The sequence below is a fragment of the Notothenia coriiceps genome, unplaced genomic scaffold (genome assembly GCF_000735185.1).
Source record: "Notothenia coriiceps isolate Sejong01 unplaced genomic scaffold, NC01 NC01_scaffold00016821, whole genome shotgun sequence".
In the NCBI taxonomy this organism is placed as follows: Eukaryota; Metazoa; Chordata; class Actinopteri; order Perciformes; family Nototheniidae; genus Notothenia; species Notothenia coriiceps.
In genome coordinates, this window is record NW_011349522.1 from 185,030 (window position 1) to 200,029 (window position 15,000).

Consider the following 15,000-nt stretch of genomic DNA (forward strand, 5'->3'; position numbering starts at 1 on the left):
CCCCCAGAGGACAGGCCAGACTAGTCGAGTCTTAGCTTCATCGCAGCGGAGGAAGAAGATTAGTCTCATCCCGTCATCTGAGCTCCAGCATCAGATAATCACTGATGATGCAACAACAGGAAGAGTACTTCCCCAACAGGTTCAAATGTGAGGGGAAGCTGCTGAGAAACAGGAAGTATCGACAACGTGGTGATGTTGTTCGGATGATGAAGCTCGTATTTGTGAAAGGAAGCTTTGTTATGCTACTTCCTCCATGTTTGGACATCAATCTCTGTCACATTATATTCAAATGTCCTGATAACAGCATCACATACGGCTGCAGTAGCCAACATATCATCTGTGTTATTTGCATCAGTAATTGAGTTCATAAATCAATCCCAGAAATAGATATAATTATGGTTTTAAGACACTTTGATGCCACTAATCTATCAATAATATGATAGCATAATAATGCTAGCACACTCTTTTAAAGACACATTTGCCTTGAATTCTTTTTGTAGATTTGTTTGTATAAACGGCCCTTTAATAAATATTGTTTCAAAAATATAATATAACTTAGATACACAGTATTTAACAACACTCCTCTCTCTTATTCAGAAGAAAGTTCTTCCCACACCTGAGCTGTGAAAGATAAGTAATTAAAATACGTAAAAATGTTTGAGGTCGTGTCCATACATCGTACGATAATCTTTATTTCCCACAGCTCCTGAAGGCACCATGAGAGCACTGTAAACAGCAGCAGACGGACCTCCAGCTGTCGTCCTGTAAGAGCCGGGCAGCTTGAGGGGTAATTGAGCTCCTTGGGGACATTTTGGGGAAATTAGTGTGAATTGGAGGGGTGGTGCTAAAGTCCTAATTATAGCTGCCATTATGTCCGTTTCCTCTGGAGGGGCACAGCCTGAAATCCTGATCCTTAAACCCCCTGGCCCCCCCAACACGAACAGCAAATCAATAACCAGGAACACTTACCAGGAAATCTTCCTCACAGTACACCTTCCCGTTGACGTTGTAGAAAGCTTTCCCTCGAAGCCTCCGACCTGAAAGGGAAAGACAACAAAGTCAAATCTACATATTCAAGGAGGTTTGAGACATGCTGTGTTTCAGGCGAAACACAACAGGTTTCATAACACGTAAGAACAGTTGCATTTAGAACTTTAAAGTATTTTTGAATGAAACCTTCAAGGGAATTTATGATGAAATGTAGACGCAGTTTTTCCACTATCAGGAAGTTTGTGACTAAATGTTTCTATCATAAGAAATCTTTATTTTTGTTGGAGTTTAACCCCAAAAACAACTTGTGTAGCACCTGTTTTATTGGAACAGATACACTAAAGAAGGTTAAGTTAAAAAAGACTTAATTTAATCCGATTAATCAATTTCTTTAAGATTTCTGGTAATTTATCAGACTGAGGACGTTATAAAATATAACTAAAACATTCAGAAATCCATTCTTAAATCTCAAAAGAATCTATGAATATACTTTGAATGAAACTCACATTTTTGAGTGATTTTATTCAGATTAGAATTTTGATCCAAAGCCTAGTTGCTGTGACACCGAACATCGTGCAGATTGATTAAGAGTAACACTTCCTGAGTGGAGGCTTTGAAGGATATGAAAGGCAAACTCAGAGGGATACTTGTCACACAAAGCACACAGAAAACTCCACTTCTGACTCTCAGTGAAAATACATACTGTATACCTCTCTCTAATCCCCTCTACTTCACCACGGCAGCAGGTCGGTGTGGAGCAGATGGCTTCACTGTCCAATGCAACATCCTGTCGCTTAATCACCATTGATCCCAACAGGAATCCATTCACAGCCCATACACAATCAATACAGCAGGCTGCCTTCCAAACCTCCCCCCCCAAAGTATCTCTCCTCTCCCCTTCCCCACCATTGTGCACCGTGCACAAGCAGAGCAACAATAGCAGGCTGCAGGGAGGATGTCCCTCACTCTGACGCACACATTAACACCAGATAGACACCGATAACTCCATTTCAATTCGATCACCATGAAGACACAACGCCAAACGTTTGATCGTTCCACATCATGTCAAATAAATGCTTTTTTTGGCAACTTCTACTTCACTATGGTGGTCTGACATGTCGTGAAACAATCTGTAGTATATGCCAGCATTTACAATGTGATCGAATGGAATAAAATATGTGCAGTAATAAGCCAAAAAAAACAGGTATTGTGTGAATTAACTACTATTGGCCTTTCTCATCGTTCCACATCATGTCAAATAAATGCTTTTTTTGGGCAACTTCTGCTTCACTTTGGTGGTCTGAAATGTCGTGAATCAATCAGTAGTTGCAGTGCTATACAGAACTATTATAAGAAAATATAGTCAAATAAAATATGCCAGTATTTACAATGTGATCGAATGGAATAAAATATGTGAAGTAATAATACAAAAAGAACAGATATTGTGTGAATTAACTACTATTGGCATTTCTAAACGTTCCACCATGATTTTTTTGGCAACTTCTACTTCACTTTGGTGGTCTGAAATGTCATGAAAACACTCAGTAGTTGCAGTGCTACGCCTCACAGCAACACACCACAGCGGGAGTAGCTTCCAGCTCTGAGCATGAGGGCTGAATTCCTCCGGGTGAGCCTTCATTCATCAGAATCCAAGTCTGAATCCAATCTAAAAAGGAAATTCTGCTGCAGCCCCCCCGCCATGCACCCCTCGCAGCTCGCCCATTCAAATTCATTTAGCAGCAGCGGTGTCTCTCTGGCAGCGCGATGACTTCACCGAGCCTGGCAGACCAAGCGCAGGGATCTCATAAATCTGCTGGATTAGTCAGATTTAATTGTCATCCCCGAAGCCACCATTGATTTTATGGATGTCCCAAAAAGACATGCCCCCCCCCTCCCACACTAGGAAATGTATGCAATCGCTGTATTTCACGAACAAACACCGTGTCACAACGCCAATACATTAACACCCACATAAATGGCTGCAGCGGCCGAGGAATGCTGGCACACAATAGGTGAGACTTTTAAGACTTTGAGACTAAGGAGCAATTAGCATTTTGGTAGCGTGGAGCAAAGAGAAAAGCAGGATGCAGCAGGAAGAACTCTTAAGAGAGAGACACTGACTTCAAAACTTTGCAGGGTCCCGCATCATATTCAGGATACACTCGTTGCAGGATAGGCACGAACAAAAAACAATTGCAGGTGCTGGATCAAAACAAATCTATTAAAAGCTCCAAGTCATTTTACAATGCAGCTTCAAAATCCAACAGATCCTTTCTAGGAACACAAGTGGGAGCTTTTAATACGGCTTGCAGATCTTCTGTCTTATTCCACTTTAAGGGGCCGAGGTAAGGTGACTTCTGTAGAAAGAAAAGACCCTGTGGCACATCAGTACTTCACCAAGCAAAGTGATCAATTACCAACCCCAGTGCGACTTTGAAATCATGAAGAAATCCTTATTTTTATCGCACATTGAAAAAAAGAAACTGGGCAAATTCTCGATTAATTGCAGGAAATAGGGACCAGGTTTAACAACAGGAAGGCTTTACCAAAACACTGCATTCTTTCTAAACCTGACTTGCTTCTGCAAAAACAGTTGCATGCTTTGAAGATTATTCTTTGTGGAGGTTTTGTGAGGTTTTTGTGAGGTTTGGGGAGTTTTTGCTGAGTTTTTGGGAGTTTTTGGGGAGGTTTGGTGAGCTGAGACTGCCAAGGCACACGGAGGTTTGGGGTGGTTTTGACTGGAGGTTTGGGGTGGTTTGTGGAGGTTTGTGGAGGGTTTGGGGAGGTTTGGGAGGTTTGTGGAGGGTTTGTGGAGGTTTGTGGAGGTGTTGAGAGGTTTGGGGAGGTGTTGCTGTGTGCTCGTCTGTGGCCTCTGCTCTGGTTCGGGGTCTGGAAGGTGAACACAAAGGCCTGATGACTGTGTGCAGTGCTGCTAGGGGAGAGACTGAGCAAACGGGGACATTCCTTCTGCCTGAGGTCACTAGCTGGTCCCATTCAACCCCCCACACCTCTCCAACACCCGCTGCCCGCTCCCCTCACCCAGGGGAGGAGGGGGAGGGCTGCCTCTCTCTCCTCTGGCCCTTTGTCACCAGACAGCGCTGCAGAGAGCCCCCAAAAAACAATGCGTTGATCAAATCTCAAGGAAAGACATAAAAATGAAAGTCTGGTTTGCATTCAGCGGTCAGACTATACAACCACCACGGCCCCTAGTACACACACACACACACACACACACACACACACACACACACACACACACACACACACACACACACACACACACACACACACATATATATAAAAAACTGTGTAATATATACCTGGCTGCTAAATCCTCAGAACTGTTACAGGATGTGTTTTTGGTCAAATGTGTAACTTTTTTGATTATAATTTCTTTTTTTATCTTTAATACTTTTTCATGCATGGTAACATTAAGCTGTCTTTGGCTGTAACAATGTAAATGTCCCCTCTGAGGGACTAATAAAGGTATTCTGATTCTGATTTTGTACTTCCTTGTCTTTTGCAAATGTAAAAACAAATGTGATAGCAGCAGCAGCCTCTAAGTTGCAACCAGATTTAAAGCAGCAACTCACAAATATTTTAATTTTCTGATTTATTGTTTGGATCTAAACAGAAATGGTGAACAATATCCATCCGGCAAAGTAGAATATTATGTCTTTATATGGCTTTTTCTTTCAGTTCAAAACCCAAACATATCCAGTTTATAATGAGATAGGGAAGAGAAAAGCAGGAAATCTCAATATTTTAAGCCTAAAAACTACTTTTTTTGCCATTTTTGCATTAAAAAATGACTTACTAATAATGACTTTTTTGTGTGGTGTGTAAAATGTTATAAATGAATAACAATGTTAAAATTACTTGTGTCCTTACAGAGAGTAAAGTATCCCAAAAATGTGGACATAAAGTGACAGCACGAATATGAATATTTAAGGTGCCACACTCAAACGTGCAACAACAATAATCAGATCAGGGTCGGAGAGACCAACAGTCTGCACACCGTCTTAAAATAACCTTTAATCCAGTGATCAATCAAATGTGTATTAACTTTTATACATGTAGATTTCCACAGCAGCTCAAAACACCAGTGACATCTATCTGGTCACATTTCATGTAGAAGTATTTGTCAACTTCCTGTCAGTCACAATGACTGTTGGTGCGTTTCCACATGTGATAACTGTTCCTCTTTGTCAAGGCAGTTTCCTGTGTTTTTCATGCAATGGTTTAATTATTTGGCATTAAGTGATTTAGCAGTTTTTATAACTGGTTGGAAAAACCTTTGATTTAAAACACAGAGCAATAAAGCGGGACAGCCTTGTTTAATCTGTGTAACTGAACACAGGCTACAGCACATCTTCAAGTTTGACTTTGCACTGCCTGATTTAAAGTAGATTAGGCTACAGTGGGGTTAGGATCAAAAAACATAAAAGCAATCACATATCTGATTCTGTAGTTAATGCAACGTGCTAATCGAGCAAGCTAACTAGCACTAGCATTAGCTGCTAACGTAGTATTTGTTATGCTAACGGTATCTGGCCCCTCCTGGCCTAGCTCCTCCTATGCTCCTCCCCCTCATCCAAAAGTAGTTTTATTGTATCACTATCAATATATTTCATTGCATACGGTGTCACTTTGTCCCTGGGAGTGAAGCAGTCTACAGAGAGGCTTTGCTCTTGCTCTTGTTGATGGGATGCATCAGTCTCTGTTCTGCTTCTGGCAGAGAAACCAGAGCTCTGGCCAACTTACAGTGGAGGAGGACATACAAATGAGGTGGTTTGCTCTAAAAAAGGAGCCTATTTTTTTTATTTCCATGTCAGGATGAGCTTGTACAGGCAAGAGTTGAAGTACTTTTGGTACAATCCAATCTGTGCAAGGTACAGTGCAGGAAGCAGTGAGTATATATGCACTGTACCTTGCACAGATTGGATTGTACCAAAAGTACTTCAACTCTTGCCTGTACAAGCTCATCCTGACATGGAAATANCCCGAAGACAGTCTCAACTCGCGGGAACAGAAACTAAACTCGTCCATCGGTCCCAAACGATATCCGCTCCATCTCATGACCCCTAAATCCGTAACTTCAACCTTCAAGCGTGTTCTCAACGAACTTTTATGTTTTCAAACAAAAAAGACGTCGATCGTTGTTTAGTGTCACCGTTTCTTTCTTTGTTTGTATCTCATTTAACAACTATGTCCTAGACCCTTGGAACAACTGTGTAGGTGTTTCATTTTTCTTAACAGAAATAGGTTAAAGTTGGAAAAAGTTAACTTCATAAAATAAATTGGTTTTTGATCCCCCATCCGTATAACACCTTACCCCTATTTCCAACAGTGTAAACACAATGTAGTCTCAGTATAAACCGGTATTACCGTAAATTGGTCTGTGGGAAAATTTCACCTGGATAAGTACGATATAAACTTAATTATATATCACATCCCTGGTATTTGGATATATTACCCGTATAATATGAAAAATAAAAAGAGTTTTATGGTTTGTCTAGTACGTAAAATCGGTCAGGAGTAAAGCGAGTTAAATTGTGACAGAAAAGTAACCGACTAAGACACTCTTGTCTTGGTAGTATGTCCGGACCGTATACATGAATGTCGCAGAGGTCGCCGAAAGCTTGCCCCGTTACAGGTCACGACAGGATGGAAAGACTAACCCAACCTCACCGGGGGTTATCGGCATCGCGGTGGAGACACGCAGTATCCTTCACAAGTTTAGACCCATCAGACACTAGCGTCTAGGCATCGTCGGGGAAAAAATTGCTTCTAAACCCAACTCCTTTTATCTCTCCAACACAAAAGGACTGAGACCGCTCTTGTCGGACCTGTGTATAAAAGTACATAGTTTCTAAATGTTTCACGTAAACGTACTATTCAGTGGAAAATTAGTTTAACTGTGATATGCACATAATCTTATATATATTAGCTGGATCAAGGTGTATCCTCCCTGTTTGAAGCACTGTGAACACTCTAGCAGGGAAGTCTCTGAAGCAGTACATTGTTTCATGGCAGCTTTTAAAAGGAAAGGCCAATGTCCTTACAATTAAGAGGTCTGCCCAAAGCCACTGTTCATTGTGGAACTGGCTGTCCAAAGAGATCTCACACAGACTGATACGACCCCTTTCTACTTCCCATCAGATTGTATGAATGCAGGATTTTGAAGGACTAATTTCCAATACAATTGTCCATTCGTGAACCAAGAGGATAAGCTGTAACTTGTTCCACTATTGTCTGCTACAGTAATACCAATAAATAATCAGATAATAATTAGTGCTGACAGTCAATGATGAGTGTAATAGAACTGCAGAGTAGTTAAAGAAGTATATTCATCACAGTTACTGTCTCTCATTATGTCTTGGCAGTTTCATTGCAATTTCGTTTTCAGACAGATTGCAGTAGAGAATGTGCTGCGGAAAAACGTAAAGAAAAATCATCTTACAGAATATGAAAACAGTTTGTGCAACGCTATGATGTAACTAGATCATATGTAGCATTGCAAATATGAACTAAAGATATATAGGGTCCTCTGTGTGCTGCAATGTGACAAAGGGAGATAACAAAATGTTATGGCTGGAGCCTAAAGGGACAGTGTTTCTTTCTCTGGTGTTTTAAAGGGTTAATGTGGATTCATACAAAGTCACACAAAAATATCTTCAATGTTCTGAAAGGGAAAATTCAATTGAGTCTGATAGCGATAAAAAGAGCATATAATGGCTGTTAATTCCCCTGTTGGAAAGGACTGTCTGAACGCAGAGCAAAGTGGTGAAAATCATCTAAAAATAATGTACACTTTTTTTAGGCACACCTCTCTAAAAACCAGACAGTGTGAGTGTTAATGCAGTGGCTAAAAAACCTTTTGCTGCTGCCCCCATGAAAACAAGTACATCACTTTGCTCACCACTTTGCTCTTGTCCTGTAACTCCTGTCTATTTCTTCAAACTGGACGCGTGTCAACCACCATGTACTGTAGGTTATACACTGACTATATACATATAGTTGCCTCAGTCAATACTGCTCTAAAAGGTGCAATTACACCAAGCCACATGTTTGTACAGTTGATAATGGTTAGTCTTTCAAACTAAGATTCTGTACGGTTTGCACCTTAAGAAATCTGATGGCTTTAAAGCTCCCTCAGTTGTAAATAGATGCTTTCACTATGTTTTATTCATACCTCTGTGACTGCAAAACAAAAGAAGACAACAAAGTTTGAACACCAGAATAGGGACAAACAATAGAGCAGCTTATGTTTTGGGTGAATGTCTATTTCTTTCTTCAGTTTGTTCAGTTTAGGATTGGTTTATTCCTTCAAGGACAAAAAAACTAAATCAAGACAAAAACAGGCTGACAGAAAACCAATCCGTAAGCGAGAAAGCGCCCAGAGAGCCTCAAATCTCACAAACACAATGTGTACTGTTCACTTCAGCTTTGTTTACCTAACTCTCTTTGTTAAAAGACAAGGTGTCGCGGCAAGTCACAGTGAGTCGATTTGATTCATCTATCCCCAAATTACAAGTGTGTGCCAGAGGACTTCTGTACATCAAATACTTAGTTAGGAAGATGAAGTAAAGCTCTGCATAAATTATGAAAAAAAGTATTTATAACAGAAAAGAAACATAACCAATCTGTGGCCCACCAGGTTACAAACAAAGTTCCTAACGGCACGGCCTTGGGTGGTTCATTTCAACTTCACAGCATGGACAGTATGCATGTTATTGGCTTGTTGCACAAGAGTGTTGTTACACTTTCTACACTGACACATGGAGGTACAGGCCAGGGTATATCGAGAAGCTTTTTTCACCTCTGGCTTAAAAAAATGAAGTACAGCCAAACCTCAAAGGCTCTTTATAAGTGCTTCTGAACCTGGGCTGACATGTGTGAAACTGTCACTATTTGAACATTTTATAGCTGAATTATTGAAAAGGACTGCATTGAAATCAACAATTGGAGGGACATTACTGAATTAGTCTGAGAAATGAATTGAAAATCCTGAGAGCAAAAGTATTTTATGCTGAGGACAGTAGAAACACAAAATATCCTTTATCTATACTTTGTCCTGAAACATTGCCCTTCTACAAAGCAATTACAGAGGGAAACAAGGAGCCCCAGGTACTCTTTTGGAATACAAAGGACGACACTGCAGAAAGGATTCACGTCTCTGAGCACTCGGACACAGAGTGATTAACCTTTATCTTTCATGCTGTCCCTGTCCGACATCATTAGTGAGAGGACGCTCACAAGAAACCATGGCATGAAACAATGTGGCATGTTCCCCTCTCTGGACTGCTTTGACGCCACTTAGACATGCATTTGTAGTATTTTGTTTGAGCCGTTTGATTAGATTTTCAATATTGAATTATAAACTGTCACTGACTGAAAGAAAAGCAGTTTAGGAAAGCTTTTATTTCCTCACTGCTTTTCCTTTTCATTATTCTGGAAGACTGGCTAATGTTGACCTCAAGGAGAGCAAGCCATGACTTGCATCACATAATAACCTCACGGGCAGGCAAGGCCATGCTAATGAGGAAGCTGTAGCAGGTTTATGCACATTTCCTATTACAAATGTTCCCTGTGCTCATTATAGGAGAGTAACTTCCGCAAAGTGGCCTATTGATTAGAGCTATAGAGCATCCTACAACTCCATGGCTATTATCATATGCAACATAAGTGTTTTATATAACAGCTTAATACAGCTAAACATAAAGAATCCAAACTTTTCCAAATCAACATTACAGATGTATAAAAAGCCACAGTGCCAGGGATTTCAAATAAGCTTGGTGTATACAGAGTGATGGGATTCAAGAGTCCATCATCTCATATAGATCTTATTTTCCGGGTACCAGAAGTAGACTATTGATACATTATTATCGTCCTACACAAACTGTACAAGAGCATCTACAAAGTGCACCATATGAAAGTTCGCCTTTACTGAAAATCAATATTCAATCTAACCATTCACCGCAGCTTCTCCTTTTGAAAGAAACACACAAAGGAAAAGCAGGTCAAAATGTCAGGGAAAATGTAAAAAAAGTTATATTTGAGTGAATCGAAATAACGGAGGCGGATATGTTGGAGGGAAAATGTGCATCATCATAAAAAACAGCTCCCACACAAGATGCTCATAAAATAATATCGACTCAGCTTTAGGAATACATTTCAGAAAAAAGCCCATAATCATTATTATCCATCCGTCTTCTCCTGCTTATCCGTGGTCGGGTCGCGGGGGTAGCAGTTCCAGCAGAGAGCCCCAAACTTTCTTTTCCCTGGCCACATCAACCAGCTCTGACTGGGGGATCCCAAGGTGCTCCCAGGCCAGCGAAGAGATATAATCCCTCCACCTGGTCCTAGGTTTACCCCTTGGTCTCTTCCCAGCTGGACGTGCCTGGAACACCTCTCTAGGGAGGCGCCCAGGTGGCATCCTAACTAGGTGCCCGAAAATAAGAGAGTCAAGTTATACAATTTGAGCATGCTGTGAAAATGCCATTGTTCAATAAAAATGTCTCCGCAATAATCGAAATACCCCGAAAAGCTTAATCAAGTTTCTCGCTCTTGTGTTGATTGGATTGTTCAGCAGCACATTCAATCACCCTCAGCATGCTCAATCCATTCCCTGCGAACGAGGAGAAGAACAACGGTTTTGTGGACTTTGTTTCTGGTCTGTCCTTCCTCTCCCTCCTCTCTCACCCACTGCATGTCCTTTCGGAGCATTTTGACATTTTCATCAGCTCTCCTGTAGAAGTTAGCCTTCAAAACGGCATGATGAAATCCTTGGAAATGACAGAAGTTTAGGCTAGACTTATGAAACTGGAATATAAAATCATTTAAATAAGTTTTACTGCAAAGGCAACGGAGGACGAACTACAGGAGTGATGACATTTAAAGCTGGTTAATTATTTCTACTTCCTTTTATTGACTGTTGCATAATTACAGGAATGCACACATGGTTTGGCAGAGTCACTTTTTTATCAGTTTCAAAGCAATGCTCCAACTAAGCTGGCATCATGTCCAGAAATGATTGTATGCTTATGGTGCCACACACAGCAGATACGATCTTCATTCAGAAATCTGTGTTATTCTAACAGTGCTCAAAGCTATCTTTTGGAAGAGAAAACAATTCTATTGGGTTTTTTCAGAGTCAAATGCACATTTTTGTACTTTTTTACAAGTTAAATATAAAGATAACGTTACATAAATACCAAAAATAAACAAAAACAAAGCAAGAAATAATCCTTTTTAAATTATTTTATTATTAAGTAGGCAAAAGAGGGTGTGATGTGTTGTGGGAGAGGTTGTGATATGATTTTTGAAAATCTCCTTATAACAAAGTGTTTTTTTTCTTTCCACACGGATGCGTTTATTTGACTGTTTCTCTCAGGATTAACAGCAGTGACTAACGGAGTGTGTTCCTCTGACAGGCATCTGTGTGAAATGTGGGAAAGGAGTGTATGGAGCCAGTCAGGCCTGCCAGGCGATGGGGAACCTGTATCACACTAACTGCTTCACCTGCTGCTCCTGTGGTGAGTACTACTCTCTATCAGGGGAAATCTATGTTGGTTCACTTCGATGTATCGGGTGTGTGAGCTTAGTCTTAATCAGGAGCTTTCCTCATAAGGAAACATTTAGCTTCTATCCGTGTTCGTTGGGGTTCAGCCTTTGAAAACAACATTTTTTCTTCGCTCAACACAACAGTTTGAAGTATTTTCACCCTCTGTCTGAAACCAGAGCCCAGTCTGCTCTGATTCGTTAGCTGGCCGGCTCTGTTGTGATTGGTCAACCGCTTAGAGATGTCCCGCCCCTTAGACTATCATTACATTACATGTCACTTGTTAGACCCTTTTATCCAAATCGACTTATATACTCAATACTGTGGGCAATCCCCACAGGAGCCATTTGGGGTGAAGTGTCTCAGGGACACAACGACATGCAGTGGGGTTTGAACCTGTGACCCCCTGATCCCAACACCAACCCACTGCACCACACGCCTCCTATCACGTACAATGTGTTGGAGCGCTAGCCAATAGAAGCGGGAGTGTTACATAGTGATGTCATTATGTTAGGGAAGTAAACAAAGGAGTCAAATGGAGGAGTTTCAGGAAGGGCAGGGGGGGGGGGTGTGGGAGAGAAACTCCCTCTGGAGGAAAAACAGGGATTTTTAGCCTCTGCAGACCATTTACATGCACTAACACTCATAGAACACAATAGAGGGAAAGGGAAAACCTAAAAAGCGTTATAAGGCCTCTTTAAGAGTTGTTTTTCCTGTAAGTGGACCTCCAGTGAAACCTCATGCCCGTCTCATCCGCGCCACTTTGTGCCCTTTTTCTCTGGTTCTGGCCTGGGGGAAAAAGATGCCATTAATGTTATTGTCTCCTTCAAAGCGTGTTTATTAAAGCGGGGAAACATCCATCAGTGAGCAGCTCATACTATTGAAATGCTGAAGAAAATCAGAGCGGTGATTAGAAGCTAATCGGTTGGTCTAACGCCAAACCAAGTGTCTTTTTATTGCTCTTCAGGTGGTGAGAGACTGTGTGATTTAAAATCCATCAGTGTGCTGCATTTTAAAACACAAGCGTCTGGAAGCTTCTCACATCTTTAAAACGCAGCGTTCCCACTTTCTGTCTCTCTGCTGGTTTCTGTATTTCTTTCTTTCATACAGTCCATGCTGTAAAATCATCATTAGTATCACCAGCCTGCTGTCAGAGGCGGTGTTACAGTATAATCAGGAATACAAACATCTGCTTGAAAACAAATCCTCTGCACAAGCTCATCATGAAATAAAAAGCTGACATGATTTGGTCTTTTAGACTGTAATTAAATCTGCGCTCGAGCTCACAACATAGAATGTGTGTGTGTGTGTCTGCATGTGTGTCGCCCCTGTCACCTGACTCCGACCCTCCTCTCCTGTTTCCCGGGGAAACAAGAGGAAGATGTCGGGAGAGAGCTTTTTAGCCAGGTTTCTCCCATTCATACGTGAACTGAACGGGGATACTGATCCCCCCTCCGGCTCTGGAAGAACTGCCTATAATTTACATGTAACCAAAGACGCATACTTTCCGATTTATTGTGTGTCTGAAGAAAGAGGGGCCAGATGCTGAGGGTCCTGTTGCTGCAGTGTGGGGCGTTGGGAAAGGGGCCTCTGATGTGGTTAACTTTTAATATTCATGATTATGTTGGAGGGTTTGTTTAAGAGCCGTTAGCTGCTCTCAGAAAAAGCTTTTTTGTGGAAATAAAGCAGAAATGCAGCTTTCAAACTAACTAATGTGATAAAGCCTTATTATTTAGGTTTATATAAGAGGTATTAGCTACTCCGAATTGTATTGAGAGTATACTATTTAAGTTTAAAGTGAAGGATAACGCATCTTTCAAACAAGCGTATTAGTAAGAAAATCTCATTACTACCTCTGAAGACAACAAATACATTGAGTTACAGTAAATACATTTTAACTTAAGTAAACAACCATTAAAATGTATCTTAAGTATAAATTGGCTACATTTACTTAAAGTATTACGTTAAAAGTACGCAATGCAATTTTTATTTTCAAGTCTAGGAATCTCAAAGACCCTTAACGATGCCAATTGATTTTCTCCCGATGAACCAATTGATTAGTTCTATAATCATTCAGTGTTCATTTAACTGTTTGCTAATCTAGTTTAGTAATGTTGTGAGGTGAGAAGTACTTTATTTCTCTATGGATCGTAGTAGAATGGAAGTATAAAGTGGTATGAAAAATAAATTCCCAAGCAAAGTAAAAGTACCTCAACATTAAAGTAGAGTAAATGTACTTCGTCACATTCAACCACTGAGTTATATCAACATCTGAAAACCAAAATATGTACGTTACAATATGTAGTGTAACAATACTGATGTAAATCAATGTTGAAACTAGATTATTGAGTGTAATACAATCGAAGTCAGTATTGCTCAGGTAAACAGTTGAATTATTGTCCAGGTTTTTATTGGCAATCGCAAAACAGCAAAGTGTGACTTTATTGCTGTTGGACAGAAACCACAGTCGGCTCCTGGGAGGAACATTGTCACATTTATTGGGTAAATCACGTCCAGGATGAGTCTGTTGATCGCTTCAGCGGCCTCTCCAGATTATTTATTGGAAACGTAAACTCGGTGATGTATCATTTGACCTCATGTGAATGTTTTCCTTCAAGCAGTGCCTCTGAGAAGTCTCGTTTCAAAGTGGCTGCTCTTGTCATAACACAACCCAGTGATTTATCAGGAGCTGCGTTCTTCTGTGGCTGTTTTGTTTTTTGGGGGGTTTTTTCTGGACGAGGGTCCTCTGGAGCTCCGGAGCGAGGCAGAGTTTGCTGAGACGTTGCTCGCTGGTAGCCTTGGGCTTTGTTTAACCATGCATAATTGAGCCCTCCTCTTGGCTTACTCCCATGGTTGCACCCTTTTTTCATGAAATGGCCAAGAATGCAAACTACCCCCCTCCACTTCAGAAGCCTTCCCTGGAGGACCTCAATCAGACAGTCAGTGTACCAGACCTGCTTATCAGAGGGCACACACACACACACACACACACACACACACTCTCTCTAGTGTGAGCTCGAGAGCAGATTTAATTACAGTCTAAAAGACGAAATAATGTCAGCTTTTTATTTATTTCTGGCACGATGAGCTTGTGCAGAGGATTTATTTTTAAAGCAGACGCAGATGATTGTATTCCTGATTATACTGTAACACCGCCTCTGACAGCAGGCTGGTTATTTATACTAATGATGATTTTACAGCATGGACTGTATAAAAGAAAGAAATACAGAAACCAGCAGAGAGACAGAAAGTGGGAACGCATGATCAAAAGCATTTTCCCCACTGTTTTAAAGATAAGATGTGACATGCATGCAAACGCTTGTGTGTTTAAAATGGACACACACACACACACACACACACACACACACACACACACACACACACACACACACACACACACACACACACACACACACACACACACACACACACGGACATGGCTTTTA

The 15,000-nt window shown here is 40.8% G+C and overlaps 2 protein-coding genes across 2 annotated transcripts in view; both read right to left on the bottom strand.

The window, feature by feature from the left end:
- LOC104949813 (Wilms tumor protein 1-interacting protein homolog) overlaps positions 1–3,984 on the bottom strand; it is a 13,481-nt gene extending 9,497 nt beyond the window's left edge. Inside the window, exons 1-2 of the mRNA XM_010776227.1 lie at positions 3,708–3,984; positions 970–1,037 (exon numbers count right to left, since the gene is read on the bottom strand). Of these exons, the coding sequence (XP_010774529.1) occupies positions 970–1,037; positions 3,708–3,984 (345 nt within the window). The remainder of the gene's footprint in view (positions 1–969; positions 1,038–3,707) is intronic.
- A 3,073-nt stretch (positions 3,985–7,057) lies between these two features.
- The window catches only part of wtip (WT1 interacting protein), a 16,319-nt gene continuing 8,376 nt past the window's right edge, over positions 7,058–15,000 (bottom strand). Inside the window, exons 3-4 of the mRNA XM_010776228.1 lie at positions 13,025–13,027; positions 7,058–7,122 (exon numbers count right to left, since the gene is read on the bottom strand). Coding sequence (XP_010774530.1) covers positions 7,058–7,122; positions 13,025–13,027 — 68 coding nt within the window. The remainder of the gene's footprint in view (positions 7,123–13,024; positions 13,028–15,000) is intronic.